Consider the following 13,299-nt stretch of genomic DNA (forward strand, 5'->3'; position numbering starts at 1 on the left):
ACCAGCCTATGTCCCTTGCGTAGAGCAGATTTTCCCAGAGCCCCAAGGTCTTGCTACCGTGTGGTGGGAGCAGCCCCAGAAGGTCTCTGGAGAGATTGTGCTAGTGAGCAAGGCATTGCAGCAGAGAGTAGCAGCCGTAGAAGGTGGTGCTATGGAAAGGAGAAAGAGGAAGAAAGAAGGAGGTATGTTGGCCATGTGTCCTGACAGCATGGGCTGGCCCCTTCCTTGCTTGCTTGCTTTGTTGTGCCATGGAATGATGAGCCGCGGCTGGCGAGCCCGCATGCCATGAAGAGCGCAGAGGTGCGTCCTCAGTGCGAGAGCTGTGTTGCCCGGTGTTGGAGGCTTCTGTCAGGGGTGTTGGCGTGGGTCCTTAGCAGGGGTAGCAGGCTCTTCCGCCGTTGATGCAGCCCAGGCCTCCAAAGCCAAAGCCTCCAAGGCCAAAGCCTCCGAATCCCCCGGAGGAGATGGGCACTCCCTGGGCGCTGAGGTTGCTGCCCACGGCAGCTGATGCGGAGGATCCAACGGCGGTGTTCTGGGGGAAGGAGCTGAGGATGGGTCCTGGCAGGGTGACCAGCACGGCAGGAGGCTGGATGACGACGCGGGAATCCTCGCACTGCCTGACACAGGGCTCGTTGCAGCTGTTAGCCAGCGGGGTGGGTCCGCAGGGGCGGCAGATGTCGTAGCAGGACATGTCTGTGGTGTGGAGGGTCCCTGGAAGAGAGGGTGTTGGGAATGTGGAGGGTGTTGGGGAGGCGGAGGGTGTTGGGGGCATGAGGAGTGGTGCTGGGGGAGGCCAAGAGAGTGGGGAGGCCTGGGGTTGTGGGGAGCATGGCGGTGGGGAGGGAGAAGGGCTGCTGAGGCTAAGGGGGAAAGGGCGTGTGGAGAGCTAGGCCTGGTGGGGCAGGCGAAGGAGGGGAGCGGGGTTCAGGCTCACCTTGTTGGGCGCAGGGGAGAAGGCGTCGGGAGGATTGTGTGAGGGTACGAGTCGCAGGGCCGGCTTTTATGCTGGTCCGTGAGTGCCCGTGGGGTGAGAGAGCCTTTGCGCATGACAGCATTTGGCGTGAGCTGCTCTTACATGCTAAAGCCTGGCAAGTAATGAGGTGGGGCGTGTTGTCCTTCACACTACGTTCTTGTGTGCTTTTCTCCTGTTTAGGATGTGTCTCTGTGGCCTTGGCGGCAGCTTTTAATGCGAGAGCGGCTCTTTGGATGGATTTCCATGGAGAGTGCGTTTGAGGACAGTCGGCAGACGCGGCCAAAGCATGAGAGAGGTGGGTTGTTATGAAGTGAGGTCATGGCATGTCACTCGTGCGGTGCGGTTTGCGGCTGCATTGTTGTGAGGAGGGGGCCCTATTTGCTGGCGTCGCCATAATGCAGGCTGGTGTGGGCTTCCCAGATGTGCTGGGCGCGAGGCGCTGGCACTGGCATCGCACTCGCCCCCTCCCTGCCTTCGTGCCCATTCCCTACGCCTGTGTTTATTCCTCGTCTTTCCCTTTGGGTTTGCTGCATCGGTCGGTGGCTTGGTGGCCTTTGTGCTTGGAAGGTCCTGTGTGAGAGAAGGGAGGCTGCGTGTTTTCTTCTTGCGGCAGCTTGGCGGGTGGTAGTTTGATCAGGCAGAGGAGAGCTGTTTGCGACAGCAGGACGTTGTCCTTTCAGGCCTCGTTGAAAGCTTGAGAGCCCTGAGCTGAGGGGGAATGGTTTGGCAGGGAGACTTAGGCAGAGCTTTTGGGGTCTTATTCAGCACTGAGCGCCCAAGGGTGAGGCCCTTTCCCTGCCTAGGCTTTGATGTTCAGACGCAGGGTTTGGACCCTGTAGCGGGGAATTGGAGGCATGCATGGTGCTCAGGGCAGCAGCCGTGAGCCCCTCCTGGCTGGGTGGTCCCGGGCATGGCTGACGAGTGGCAAGGCCTGTCCCCGTTGGGCTGAGGTGGTTTTGGCTTGCTGCTGAGGTGAGTAGCGCTTGTTGCTGAGGAAGATGAATCAAGGTAGGAAGGGGGGCTGTGCAACTGGGTGTGCCTTGTTCCGTGAGGCCTGCTGGGTTGCAGCCACAAATGCTGAGGGAGCTGTGTGGTGTCCTTGCGAGGCCACTACTAATTATCTTTGAAAGGTCCTGGTGAGTGGGAGAGGCTCCTGAAGACTGGAAGAGACTCGCCGCGCTCCTGTGTTCAAGAAGGTGAAGAAGGAAGGTGTGGGAAACCAGAGGCTGGTAGGCCTGACATCAGTCGCTGGGAAGGTTCTAAAGGAAATCCTCCCGGAAAGCGTTGTCGAGCAGACGGAGAACCAGAATGTGATGGGGAGTAGTCAGCAGGGATTTAGAGAGGGAAAGTCACACGTGAGCCTCCTCAGCGTCTTCTAAATGGAGGTGACCAGCTTGGTGGATGAGGGGAGAGCAGTGGCTGCTGCTCAACTTTAGTAAAGCTTTTAGTAAGGGCTTTCTTTGACGCTTGCTCCCGTGACAAGCTCCTAGAGAAGCGGACAAAGTATGGGTTAGATAAAGAGACAGTGAGGTGGGATGAGAAGTGGCTGATTGCTTGGGTGCAGAGGCTTGTGCTAAGTGGCACAGAGCGGTGTTGGAGGCAAGGCCCTAGCGGTGTAGGCTAGGGCTTGGCAGTGAGGCCACCAATGTTCAATATCGCAGAATCCCAGAATGAGACAATTGAAGGTGTTGGAAGGGACCTCGAAAGATCATCAGGTCCAACCCCCCTGCCAAAGCAGGTTCCTTAGAGCAGGCTGCCCAGGTAGGCATCCAGACGGGCCTTGAATATCTCCAGAGAAGGAGAGCGCACAACCTCCCTGGGCAGCTCCGTCACCCTCACTGTGAAGTAGTTCTTTCTCGTGTTGGTGCGGAACTTCCTGTGCTCTATCTTGTGGCCATCATATCCTCATTAGTGAGGTGGGTGATGGGACGAAGTGACCCCGCAGGAATTCTGCAGATGACCCGAGACGGGGAGGAGCGTCTGATGCACGTGATGAACGTGGCACCATTCAGAATGATGTGCAGAGGCTGGAGAACTGGGCAGAGACCAACATCATGAAGTTGCCGAAGGGGCAAAGCAAATTCCTGCCTCTGGGGAGGACTAACGCCGGGGAGCAGGACATGGTGTTGTCCGACAGAGTGGCAGGCAGCTTTGCCAAGCAGGACCTTGTGTTGCTGTTGGAGAGCAAGCTGACGATGAGTCAGCAATGCAGCCTTGCGGCAAAAGAGGCCACCAGGCTCCAGGAGGGCATGGGGAAGAGCGTTGCCAGCACGATGAGAAAGGCGCTCCGTCATCTCTCTTCATCGCCGGTGAGGCCCCTTGTGGAGTCCTTTGTCCAGTTTGAGGCGTCCCAGTGGAAGATGGAAGCGGACATGCTGGAGCAATTCCAGTGCAGGGCTACCAAGATGCTGAAGGGCCTGGAGCCTCTTCAATATGAGGAGAAGGTGAGAGAGCTGGGCGTTTTCAACCCGCAGAGAAGGCTGCTCAGGCTGAATCTCCTCCTTGTTCTAAATCCCGGATGGGCGGGAATGAAGACAAGGGAACCAGACTATTTTCAGTTACTGCCTGCTGCCAGGACAAAGGTGAGTGGACGCCACAGAGAAGAGATGCAGTTGTCTTGGAAGAGAAGGAAAGCCTTTTCCCCTGTGAGGGTGGTCAAGCAGTGGACCTCAAGCAGAGGTTTTGGATTTCCATGCTTGGAGATCTGAGAAGCCCAACTGCACATGGTCCTGGACAGCCTGCTGTAGCTGACTCTGCTTGAGCAGGGTGCTTGCAGCACATGGTCTCCAGAGGTTACTTCCAAACTGAAAGGACTCTGTGACTGCATCTGTTGTCAATGCGGGAGAATGCTGCTGGGTGAGAAAGCAGTCGAGTGTGTGCTGCTGACACGGAGAGATTGTTTCAGAGGGCATGTGCAGAAGCGCCTTAGCGTGGCCAAGCCTTTGTTTGGTCAAGTGTAGGTCTTGCGTGACGTGCTGGAAGGTGTGGTGGCCCTTTTCGACGTGCCCCGATGACCTCTCGAGTTTTGCCTTTGTACTGAGGGAAGTGGGAAAGGCGCTGGGAGAAGAAGGGAAGAGGAGGAGCGTCAGGCTGGCATGCTTGAGAACTTTATTGAGGAAAGCGCATGGAAATGAAGGAGCAGCAAGTGGCACATCCCCGGGGGGTCTTGGATGCACGTAGGGTGACCAACAACGTCATCGTTGTGCGCGGTAAATTTTCTCGGAGCACGGAAATCTTCCAGCCCTGTGATGGGAGCAGCAGGGAGGGAGTTGATCCCTGGTGGCGTTTGGCTTGTGAGCACGTCATAGTAGCAGAGAGAACCAGACATACGAGACAGTGCAAGTCAAGGAAAGAAATGGGAGAATGGTAGAATGTAAGTCGGCCATGTTTCCAAACATCACGGAATAGCCCACTTCCTTGCTTCTCTGGTTCATGCCTTGAGAGAAATAGCCGTGGTTGTGGAGCTGAAGACGCAGTGGGTCAGCGATGGCACAAAGGTGTATCCTCAATCCACGAGGAGTCTCGCACCATATGTGTGGTGTCCGTGTGACGGACAACTCTGTTAAATCATCCTGGCCTCACTAGAGGCCCCAGAGGGACACCACTCCTCCCTGGTCTCCACGTGAGCACCGAGCTGTTGACCGCAACTCTTGGTATGTGACCATGCAGGCAATTCATTGTGTGCTGAGTGGCCCATCATGTCTTTCCATTTTAGTGACAAGGATCTATGTAAGAGCGTTGTCCAAACGCTTCTTGAACACCACCAGGCATGGGCCCTGATGGCCACTTGAGCCCTGCTTTTTGTTCTTTTTGTCGGGTGAAGCTGGAAGAGCGTTGGGAGAAGAAAGGAAGAGGAGGCATCTGAGGATGTGGGATGCAGGCGGATTTTATTGAGGAAAACATGAAAAAGAGGGAGCGTCAAGTGGAAGGTGCACATTCGGAGGTGCCTGGAGGGCGACCACCAGCCTATGTCCCTTGCGTAGAGCAGATTTTCCCAGAGCCCCAAGGTCTTGCTACCGTGTGGTGGGAGCAGCCCCAGAAGGTCTCTGGAGAGATTGTGCTAGTGAGCAAGGCATTGCAGCAGAGAGTAGCAGCCGTAGAAGGTGGTGCTATGGAAAGGAGAAAGAGGAAGAAAGAAGGAGGTATGTTGGCCATGTGTCCTGACAGCATGGGCTGGCCCCTTCCTTGCTTGCTTGCTTTGTTGTGCCATGGAATGATGAGCCGCGGCTGGCGAGCCCGCATGCCATGAAGAGCGCAGAGGTGCGTCCTCAGTGCGAGAGCTGTGTTGCACGGTGTTGGAGGCTTCTGTCAGGGGTGTTGGCGTGGGTCCTTAGCAGGGGTAGCAGGCTCTTCCGCCGTTGATGCAGCCCAGGCCTCCAAAGCCAAAGCCTCCAAGGCCAAAGCCTCCGAATCCCCCGGAGGAGATGGGCACTCCCTGGGCGCTGAGGTTGCTGCCCACGGCAGCTGATGCGGAGGATCCAACGGCGGTGTTCTGGGGGAAGGAGCTGAGGATGGGTCCTGGCAGGGTGACCAGCACGGCAGGAGGCTGGATGACGACGCGGGAATCCTCGCACTGCCTGACACAGGGCTCGTTGCAGCTGTTAGCCAGCGGGGTGGGTCCGCAGGGGCGGCAGATGTCGTAGCAGGACATGTCTGTGGTGCGGAGGGTCCCTGGAAGAGAGGGTGTTGGGAAGGTGGAGGGTGTTGGGAACGCGGAGGTGTTGGGGGCGTGAGGAGTGGTGCTGGGGGAGGCCAAGAGTGTGGGGAGGCCTGGGGTTGTGGGGAGCATGGCGGTGGGGAGGGAGAAGGGCTGCTGAGGCTAAGGGGGAAAGGGCGTGTGGAGAGCTAGGCCTGGTGGGGCAGGCGAAGGAGGGGAGCGGGGTTCAGGCTCACCTTGTTGGGCGCAGGGGAGAAGGCGTCGGGAGGATTGTGTGAGGGTGCGAGTCGCAGGGCCGGCTTTTATGCTGGTCCGTGAGTGCCCGCGGGGCGAGAGAGCCTTTGCGCATGACAGCATTTGGCGTGAGCTGCTCTTACATGCTAAAGCCTGGCAAGTAATGAGGTGGGGCGTGTTGTCCTTCCCACAACGTTCTCGTGTGCTTTTCTCCTGTTTAGGATGTGTCTCTGTGGCCTTGGCGGCAGCTTTTAAGTGAGAGCGGCTCTTTGGATGGATTTGCATGGAGAGTGCGTTTGAGGACAGTCGGCAGACGCGGCCAAAGCATGAGAGAGGTGGGGTGTCACGAAGTGAGGTCATGGCGTGTCACTCGTGCGGTGCGGTTTGCGGCTGCATTGTTGTGAGGAGGGGGCCCTATTTGCTGGCGTCGCCATAATGCAGGCTGGTGTGGGCTTCCCAGATGTGCTGGGCGCGAGGCGCTGGCACTGGCATCGCACTCGCCCCCTCCCTGCCTTCGTGCCCATTCCCTACGCCTGTGTTTATTCCTCGTCTTTCCCTTTGGGTTTGCTGCATCGGTCGGTGGCTTGGTGGCCTTTGTGCTTGGAAGGTCCTGTGTGAGAGAAGGGAGGCTGCGTGTTTTCTTCTTGCGGCAGCTTGGCGGGTGGTAGTTTGATCAGGCAGAGGAGAGCTGTTTGCGACAGCAGGACGTTGTCCTTTCAGGCCTCGTTGAAAGCTTGAGAGCCCTGAGCTGAGGGGGAATGGTTTGGCAGGGAGACTTAGGCAGAGCTTTTGGGGTCTTATTCAGCACTGAGCGCCCAAGGGTGAGGCCCTTTCCCTGCCTAGGCTTTGATGTTCAGACGCAGGGTTTGGACCCTGTAGCGGGGAATTGGAGGCATGCATGGTGCTCAGGGCAGCAGCCGTGAGCCCCTCCTGGCTGGGTGGTCCCGGGCATGGCTGACGAGTGGCAAGGCCTGTCCCCGTTGGGCTGAGGTGGTTTTGGCTTGCTGCTGAGGTGAGTAGCGCTTGTTGCTGAGGAAGATGAATCAAGGTAGGAAGGGGGGCTGTGCAACTGGGTGTGCCTTGTTCCGTGAGGCCTGCTGGGTTGCAGCCACAAATGCTGAGGGAGCTGTGTGGTGTCCTTGCGAGGCCACTACTAATTATCTTTGAAAGGTCCTGGTGAGTGGGAGAGGCTCCTGAAGACTGGAAGAGACTCGCCGCGCTCCTGTGTTCAAGAAGGTGAAGAAGGAAGGTGTGGGAAACCAGAGGCTGGTAGGCCTGACATCAGTCGCTGGGAAGGTTCTAAAGGAAATCCTCCCGGAAAGCGTTGTCGAGCAGACGGAGAACCAGAATGTGATGGGGAGTAGTCAGCAGGGATTTAGAGAGGGAAAGTCACGCGTGAGCCTCCTCAGCGTCTTCTAAATTGAGGTGACCAGCTTGGTGGATGAGGGGAGAGCAGTGGCTGCTGCTCAACTTTAGTAAAGCTTTTAGTAAGGGCTTTCTTTGACGCTTGCTCCCGTGACAAGCTCCTAGAGAAGCGGACAAAGTATGGGTTAGATAAAGAGACAGTGAGGTGGGATGAGAAGTGGCTGATTGCTTGGGTGCAGAGGCTTGTGCTAAGTGGCACAGAGCGGTGTTGGAGGCAAGGCCCTAGCGGTGTAGGCTAGGGCTTGGCAGTGAGGCCACCAATGTTCAATATCGCAGAATCCCAGAATGAGACAATTGAAGGTGTTGGAAGGGACCTCGAAAGATCATCAGGTCCAACCCCCCTGCCAAAGCAGGTTCCTTAGAGCAGGCTGCCCAGGTAGGCATCCAGACGGGCCTTGAATATCTCCAGAGAAGGAGAGCGCACAACCTCCCTGGGCAGCTCCGTCACCCTCACTGTGAAGTAGTTCTTTCTCGTGTTGGTGCGGAACTTCCTGTGCTCTATCTTGTGGCCATCATATCCTCATTAGTGAGGTGGGTGATGGGACGAAGTGACCCCGCAGGAATTCTGCAGATGACCCGAGACGGGGAGGAGCGTCTGATGCACGTGATGAACGTGGCACCATTCAGAATGATGTGCAGAGGCTGGAGAACTGGGCAGAGACCAACATCATGAAGTTGCCGAAGGGGCAAAGCAAATTCCTGCCTCTGGGGAGGACTAACGCCGGGGAGCAGGACATGGTGTTGTCCGACAGAGTGGCAGGCAGCTTTGCCAAGCAGGACCTTGTGTTGCTGTTGGAGAGCAAGCTGACGATGAGTCAGCAATGCAGCCTTGCGGCAAAAGAGGCCACCAGGCTCCAGGAGGGCATGGGGAAGAGCGTTGCCAGCACGATGAGAAAGGCGCTCCGTCATCTCTCTTCATCGCCGGTGAGGCCCCTTGTGGAGTCCTTTGTCCAGTTTGAGGCGTCCCAGTGGAAGATGGAAGCGGACATGCTGGAGCAATTCCAGTGCAGGGCTACCAAGATGCTGAAGGGCCTGGAGCCTCTTCAATATGAGGAGAAGGTGAGAGAGCTGGGCGTTTTCAACCCGCAGAGAAGGCTGCTCAGGCTGAATCTCCTCCTTGTTCTAAATCCCGGATGGGCGGGAATGAAGACAAGGGAACCAGACTACTTTCAGTTACTGCCTGCTGCCAGGACAAAGGTGAGTGGACGCCACAGAGAAGAGATGCAGTTGTCTTGGAAGAGAAGGAAAGCCTTTTCCCCTGTGAGCGTGGTCAAGCAGTGGACCTCAAGCAGAGGTTTTGGATTTCCATGCTTGGAGATCTGAGAAGCCCAACTGCACATGGTCCTGGACAGCCTGCTGTAGCTGACTCTGCTTGAGCAGGGTGCTTGCAGCACATGGTCTCCAGAGGTTACTTCCAAACTGAAAGGATTCTGTGACTGCATCTGTTGTCAATGCGGGAGAATGCTGCTGGGTGAGAAAGCAGTCGAGTGTGTGCTGCTGACACGGAGAGATTGTTTCAGAGGGCATGTGCAGAAGCGCCTTAGCGTGGCCAAGCCTTTGTTTGGTCAAGTGTAGGTCTTGCGTGACGTGCTGGAAGGTGTGGTGGCCCTTTTCGACGTGCCCCGATGACCTCTCGAGTTTTGCCTTTGTACTGAGGGAAGTGGGAAAGGCGCTGGGAGAAGAAGGGAAGAGGAGGAGCGTCAGGCTGGCATGCTTGAGAACTTTATTGAGGAAAGCGCATGGAAATGAAGGAGCAGCAAGTGGCACATCCCCGGGGGGTCTTGGATGCACGTAGGGTGACCAACAACGTCATCGTTGTGCGCGGTAAATTTTCTCGGAGCACAGAAATCTTCCAGCCCTGTGATGGGAGCAGCAGGGAGGGAGTTGATCCCTGGTGGCGTTTGGCTTGTGAGCACGTCATAGTAGCAGAGAGAACCAGACATACGAGACAGTGCAAGTCAAGGAAAGAAATGGGAGAATGGTAGAATGTAAGTCGGCCATGTTTCCAAACATCACGGAATAGCCCACTTCCTTGCTTCTCTGGTTCATGCCTTGAGAGAAATAGCCGTGGTTGTGGAGCTGAAGACGCAGTGGGTCAGCGATGGCACAAAGGTGTATCCTCAATCCACGAGGAGTCTCGCACCATATGTGTGGTGTCCGTGTGACGGACAACTCTGTTAAATCATCCTGGCCTCACTAGAGGCCCCAGAGGGACACCACTCCTCCCTGGTCTCCACGTGAGCACCGAGCTGTTGACCGCAACTCTTGGTATGTGACCATGCAGGCAATTCATTGTGTGCTGAGTGGCCCATCATGTCTTTCCATTTTAGTGACAAGGATCTATGTAAGAGCGTTGTCCAAACGCTTCTTGAACACCACCAGGCATGGGCCCTGATGGCCACTTGAGCCCTGCTTTTTGTTCTTTTTGTCGGGTGAAGCTGGAAGAGCGTTGGGAGAAGAAAGGAAGAGGAGGCATCTGAGGATGTGGGATGCAGGCGGATTTTATTGAGGAAAACATGAAAAAGAGGGAGCGTCAAGTGGAAGGTGCACATTCGGAGGTGCCTGGAGGGCGACCACCAGCCTATGTCCCTTGCGTAGAGCAGATTTTCCCAGAGCCCCAAGGTCTCGCTACCGTGTGGTGGGAGCAGCCCCAGAAGGTCTCTGGAGAGATTGTGCTAGTGAGCAAGGCATTGCAGCAGAGAGTAGCAGCCGTAGAAGGTGGTGCTATGGAAAGGAGAAAGAGGAAGAAAGAAGGAGGTATGTTGGCCATGTGTCCTGACAGCATGGGCTGGCCCCTTCCTTGCTTGCTTGCTTTGTTGTGCCATGGAATGATGAGCCGCGGCTGGCGAGCCCGCATGCCATGAAGAGCGCAGAGGTGCGTCCTCAGTGCGAGAGCTGTGTTGCACGGTGTTGGAGGCTTCTGTCAGGGGTGTTGGCGTGGGTCCTTAGCAGGGGTAGCAGGCTCTTCCGCCGTTGATGCAGCCCAGGCCTCCAAAGCCAAAGCCTCCAAGGCCAAAGCCTCCGAATCCCCCGGAGGAGATGGGCACTCCCTGGGCGCTGAGGTTGCTGCCCACGGCAGCTGATGCGGAGGATCCAACGGCGGTGTTCTGGGGGAAGGAGCTGAGGATGGGTCCTGGCAGGGTGACCAGCACGGCAGGAGGCTGGATGACGACGCGGGAATCCTCGCACTGCCTGACACAGGGCTCGTTGCAGCTGTTAGCCAGCGGGGTGGGTCCGCAGGGGCGGCAGATGTCGTAGCAGGACATGTCTGTGGTGCGGAGGGTCCCTGGAAGAGAGGGTGTTGGGAAGGTGGAGGGTGTTGGGAACGCGGAAGGTGTTGGGGGCGTGAGGAGTGGTGCTGGGGGAGGCCAAGAGTGTGGGGAGGCCTGGGGTTGTGGGGAGCATGGCGGTGGGGAGGGAGAAGGGCTGCTGAGGCTAAGGGGGAAAGGGCGTGTGGAGAGCTAGGCCTGGTGGGGCAGGCGAAGGAGGGGAGCGGGGTTCAGGCTCACCTTGTTGGGCGCAGGGGAGAAGGCGTCGGGAGGATTGTGTGAGGGTGCGAGTCGCAGGGCCGGCTTTTATGCTGGTCCGTGAGTGCCCGCGGGGCGAGAGAGCCTTTGCGCATGACAGCATTTGGCGTGAGCTGCTCTTACATGCTAAAGCCTGGCAAGTAATGAGGTGGGGCGTGTTGTCCTTCCCACAACGTTCTCGTGTGCTTTTCTCCTGTTTAGGATGTGTCTCTGTGGCCTTGGCGGCAGCTTTTAAGTGAGAGCGGCTCTTTGGATGGATTTGCATGGAGAGTGCGTTTGAGGACAGTCGGCAGACGCGGCCAAAGCATGAGAGAGGTGGGGTGTCACGAAGTGAGGTCATGGCGTGTCACTCGTGCGGTGCGGTTTGCGGCTGCATTGTTGTGAGGAGGGGGCCCTATTTGCTGGCGTCGCCATAATGCAGGCTGGTGTGGGCTTCCCAGATGTGCTGGGCGCGAGGCGCTGGCACTGGCATCGCACTCGCCCCCTCCCTGCCTTCGTGCCCATTCCCTACGCCTGTGTTTATTCCTCGTCTTTCCCTTTGGGTTTGCTGCATCGGTCGGTGGCTTGGTGGCCTTTGTGCTTGGAAGGTCCTGTGTGAGAGAAGGGAGGCTGCGTGTTTTCTTCTTGCGGCAGCTTGGTGGGTGGTAGTTTGATCAGGCAGAGGAGAGCTGTTTGCGACAGCAGGACGTTGTCCTTTCAGGCCTCGTTGAAAGCTTGAGAGCCCTGAGCTGAGGGGGAATGGTTTGGCAGGGAGACTTAGGCAGAGCTTTTGGGGTCTTATTCAGCACTGAGCGCCCAAGGGTGAGGCCCTTTCCCTGCCTAGGCTTTGATGTTCAGACGCAGGGTTTGGACCCTGTAGCGGGGAATTGGAGGCATGCATGGTGCTCAGGGCAGCAGCCGTGAGCCCCTCCTGGCTGGGTGGTCCCGGGCATGGCTGACGAGTGGCAAGGCCTGTCCCCGTTGGGCTGAGGTGGTTTTGGCTTGCTGCTGAGGTGAGTAGCGCTTGTTGCTGAGGAAGATGAATCAAGGTAGGAAGGGGGGCTGTGCAACTGGGTGTGCCTTGTTCCGTGAGGCCTGCTGGGTTGCAGCCACAAATGCTGAGGGAGCTGTGTGGTGTCCTTGCGAGGCCACTACTAATTATCTTTGAAAGGTCCTGGTGAGTGGGAGAGGCTCCTGAAGACTGGAAGAGACTCGCCGCGCTCCTGTGTTCAAGAAGGTGAAGAAGGAAGGTGTGGGAAACCAGAGGCTGGTAGGCCTGACATCAGTCGCTGGGAAGGTTCTAAAGGAAATCCTCCCGGAAAGCGTTGTCGAGCAGACGGAGAACCAGAATGTGATGGGGAGTAGTCAGCAGGGATTTAGAGAGGGAAAGTCACGCGTGAGCCTCCTCAGCGTCTTCTAAATTGAGGTGACCAGCTTGGTGGATGAGGGGAGAGCAGTGGCTGCTGCTCAACTTTAGTAAAGCTTTTAGTAAGGGCTTTCTTTGACGCTTGCTCCCGTGACAAGCTCCTAGAGAAGCGGACAAAGTATGGGTTAGATAAAGAGACAGTGAGGTGGGATGAGAAGTGGCTGATTGCTTGGGTGCAGAGGCTTGTGCTAAGTGGCACAGAGCGGTGTTGGAGGCAAGGCCCTAGCGGTGTAGGCTAGGGCTTGGCAGTGAGGCCACCAATGTTCAATATCGCAGAATCCCAGAATGAGACAATTGAAGGTGTTGGAAGGGACCTCGAAAGATCATCAGGTCCAACCCCCCTGCCAAAGCAGGTTCCTTAGAGCAGGCTGCCCAGGTAGGCATCCAGACGGGCCTTGAATATCTCCAGAGAAGGAGAGCGCACAACCTCCCTGGGCAGCTCCGTCACCCTCACTGTGAAGTAGTTCTTTCTCGTGTTGGTGCGGAACTTCCTGTGCTCTATCTTGTGGCCATCATATCCTCATTAGTGAGGTGGGTGATGGGACGAAGTGACCCCGCAGGAATTCTGCAGATGACCCGAGACGGGGAGGAGCGTCTGATGCACGTGATGAACGTGGCACCATTCAGAATGATGTGCAGAGGCTGGAGAACTGGGCAGAGACCAACATCATGAAGTTGCCGAAGGGGCAAAGCAAATTCCTGCCTCTGGGGAGGACTAACGCCGGGGAGCAGGACATGGTGTTGTCCGACAGAGTGGCAGGCAGCTTTGCCAAGCAGGACCTTGTGTTGCTGTTGGAGAGCAAGCTGACGATGAGTCAGCAATGCAGCCTTGCGGCAAAAGAGGCCACCAGGCTCCAGGAGGGCATGGGGAAGAGCGTTGCCAGCACGATGAGAAAGGCGCTCCGTCATCTCTCTTCATCGCCGGTGAGGCCCCTTGTGGAGTCCTTTGTCCAGTTTGAGGCGTCCCAGTGGAAGATGGAAGCGGACATGCTGGAGCAATTCCAGTGCAGGGCTACCAAGATGCTGAAGGGCCTGGAGCCTCTTCAATATGAGGAGAAGGTGAGAGAGCTGGGCGTTT

General features: G+C 57.0%; 3 protein-coding genes across 3 annotated transcripts; all 3 read right to left on the reverse strand.

Annotated features, from left to right (window-relative positions):
• Positions 1 to 336: 336 nt before the first annotated feature.
• LOC136789822 (feather beta keratin-like) lies at positions 337 to 973 on the reverse strand. Its single transcript, XM_066990828.1, has 2 exons — positions 935 to 973; positions 337 to 711 (listed from the first exon to the last, which is right to left on the reverse strand). Exon 2 carries the CDS (start codon positions 689 to 691, stop codon positions 371 to 373), a length of 321 nt encoding a protein of 106 aa, XP_066846929.1. The 5' UTR covers positions 692 to 711; positions 935 to 973; the 3' UTR covers positions 337 to 370.
• Positions 974 to 5,092: 4,119 nt separating this feature from the next.
• LOC136789824 (feather beta keratin-like) lies at positions 5,093 to 5,663 on the reverse strand. The gene has a single exon (XM_066990830.1). It carries the CDS (start codon positions 5,622 to 5,624, stop codon positions 5,304 to 5,306), a length of 321 nt encoding a protein of 106 aa, XP_066846931.1. The 5' UTR covers positions 5,625 to 5,663; the 3' UTR covers positions 5,093 to 5,303.
• A 4,261-nt stretch (positions 5,664 to 9,924) lies between these two features.
• Positions 9,925 to 10,594, reverse strand: LOC136789823 (feather beta keratin-like). Its single transcript, XM_066990829.1, has one exon. The coding sequence runs from the start codon at positions 10,553 to 10,555 to the stop codon at positions 10,235 to 10,237; it is 321 nt and encodes a 106-aa protein (XP_066846930.1). The 5' UTR covers positions 10,556 to 10,594; the 3' UTR covers positions 9,925 to 10,234.
• Positions 10,595 to 13,299: the final 2,705 nt, after the last annotated feature.

Source organism: Anser cygnoides, chromosome 2 (genome assembly GCF_040182565.1).
Source record: "Anser cygnoides isolate HZ-2024a breed goose chromosome 2, Taihu_goose_T2T_genome, whole genome shotgun sequence".
In the NCBI taxonomy this organism is placed as follows: Eukaryota; Metazoa; Chordata; class Aves; order Anseriformes; family Anatidae; genus Anser; species Anser cygnoides.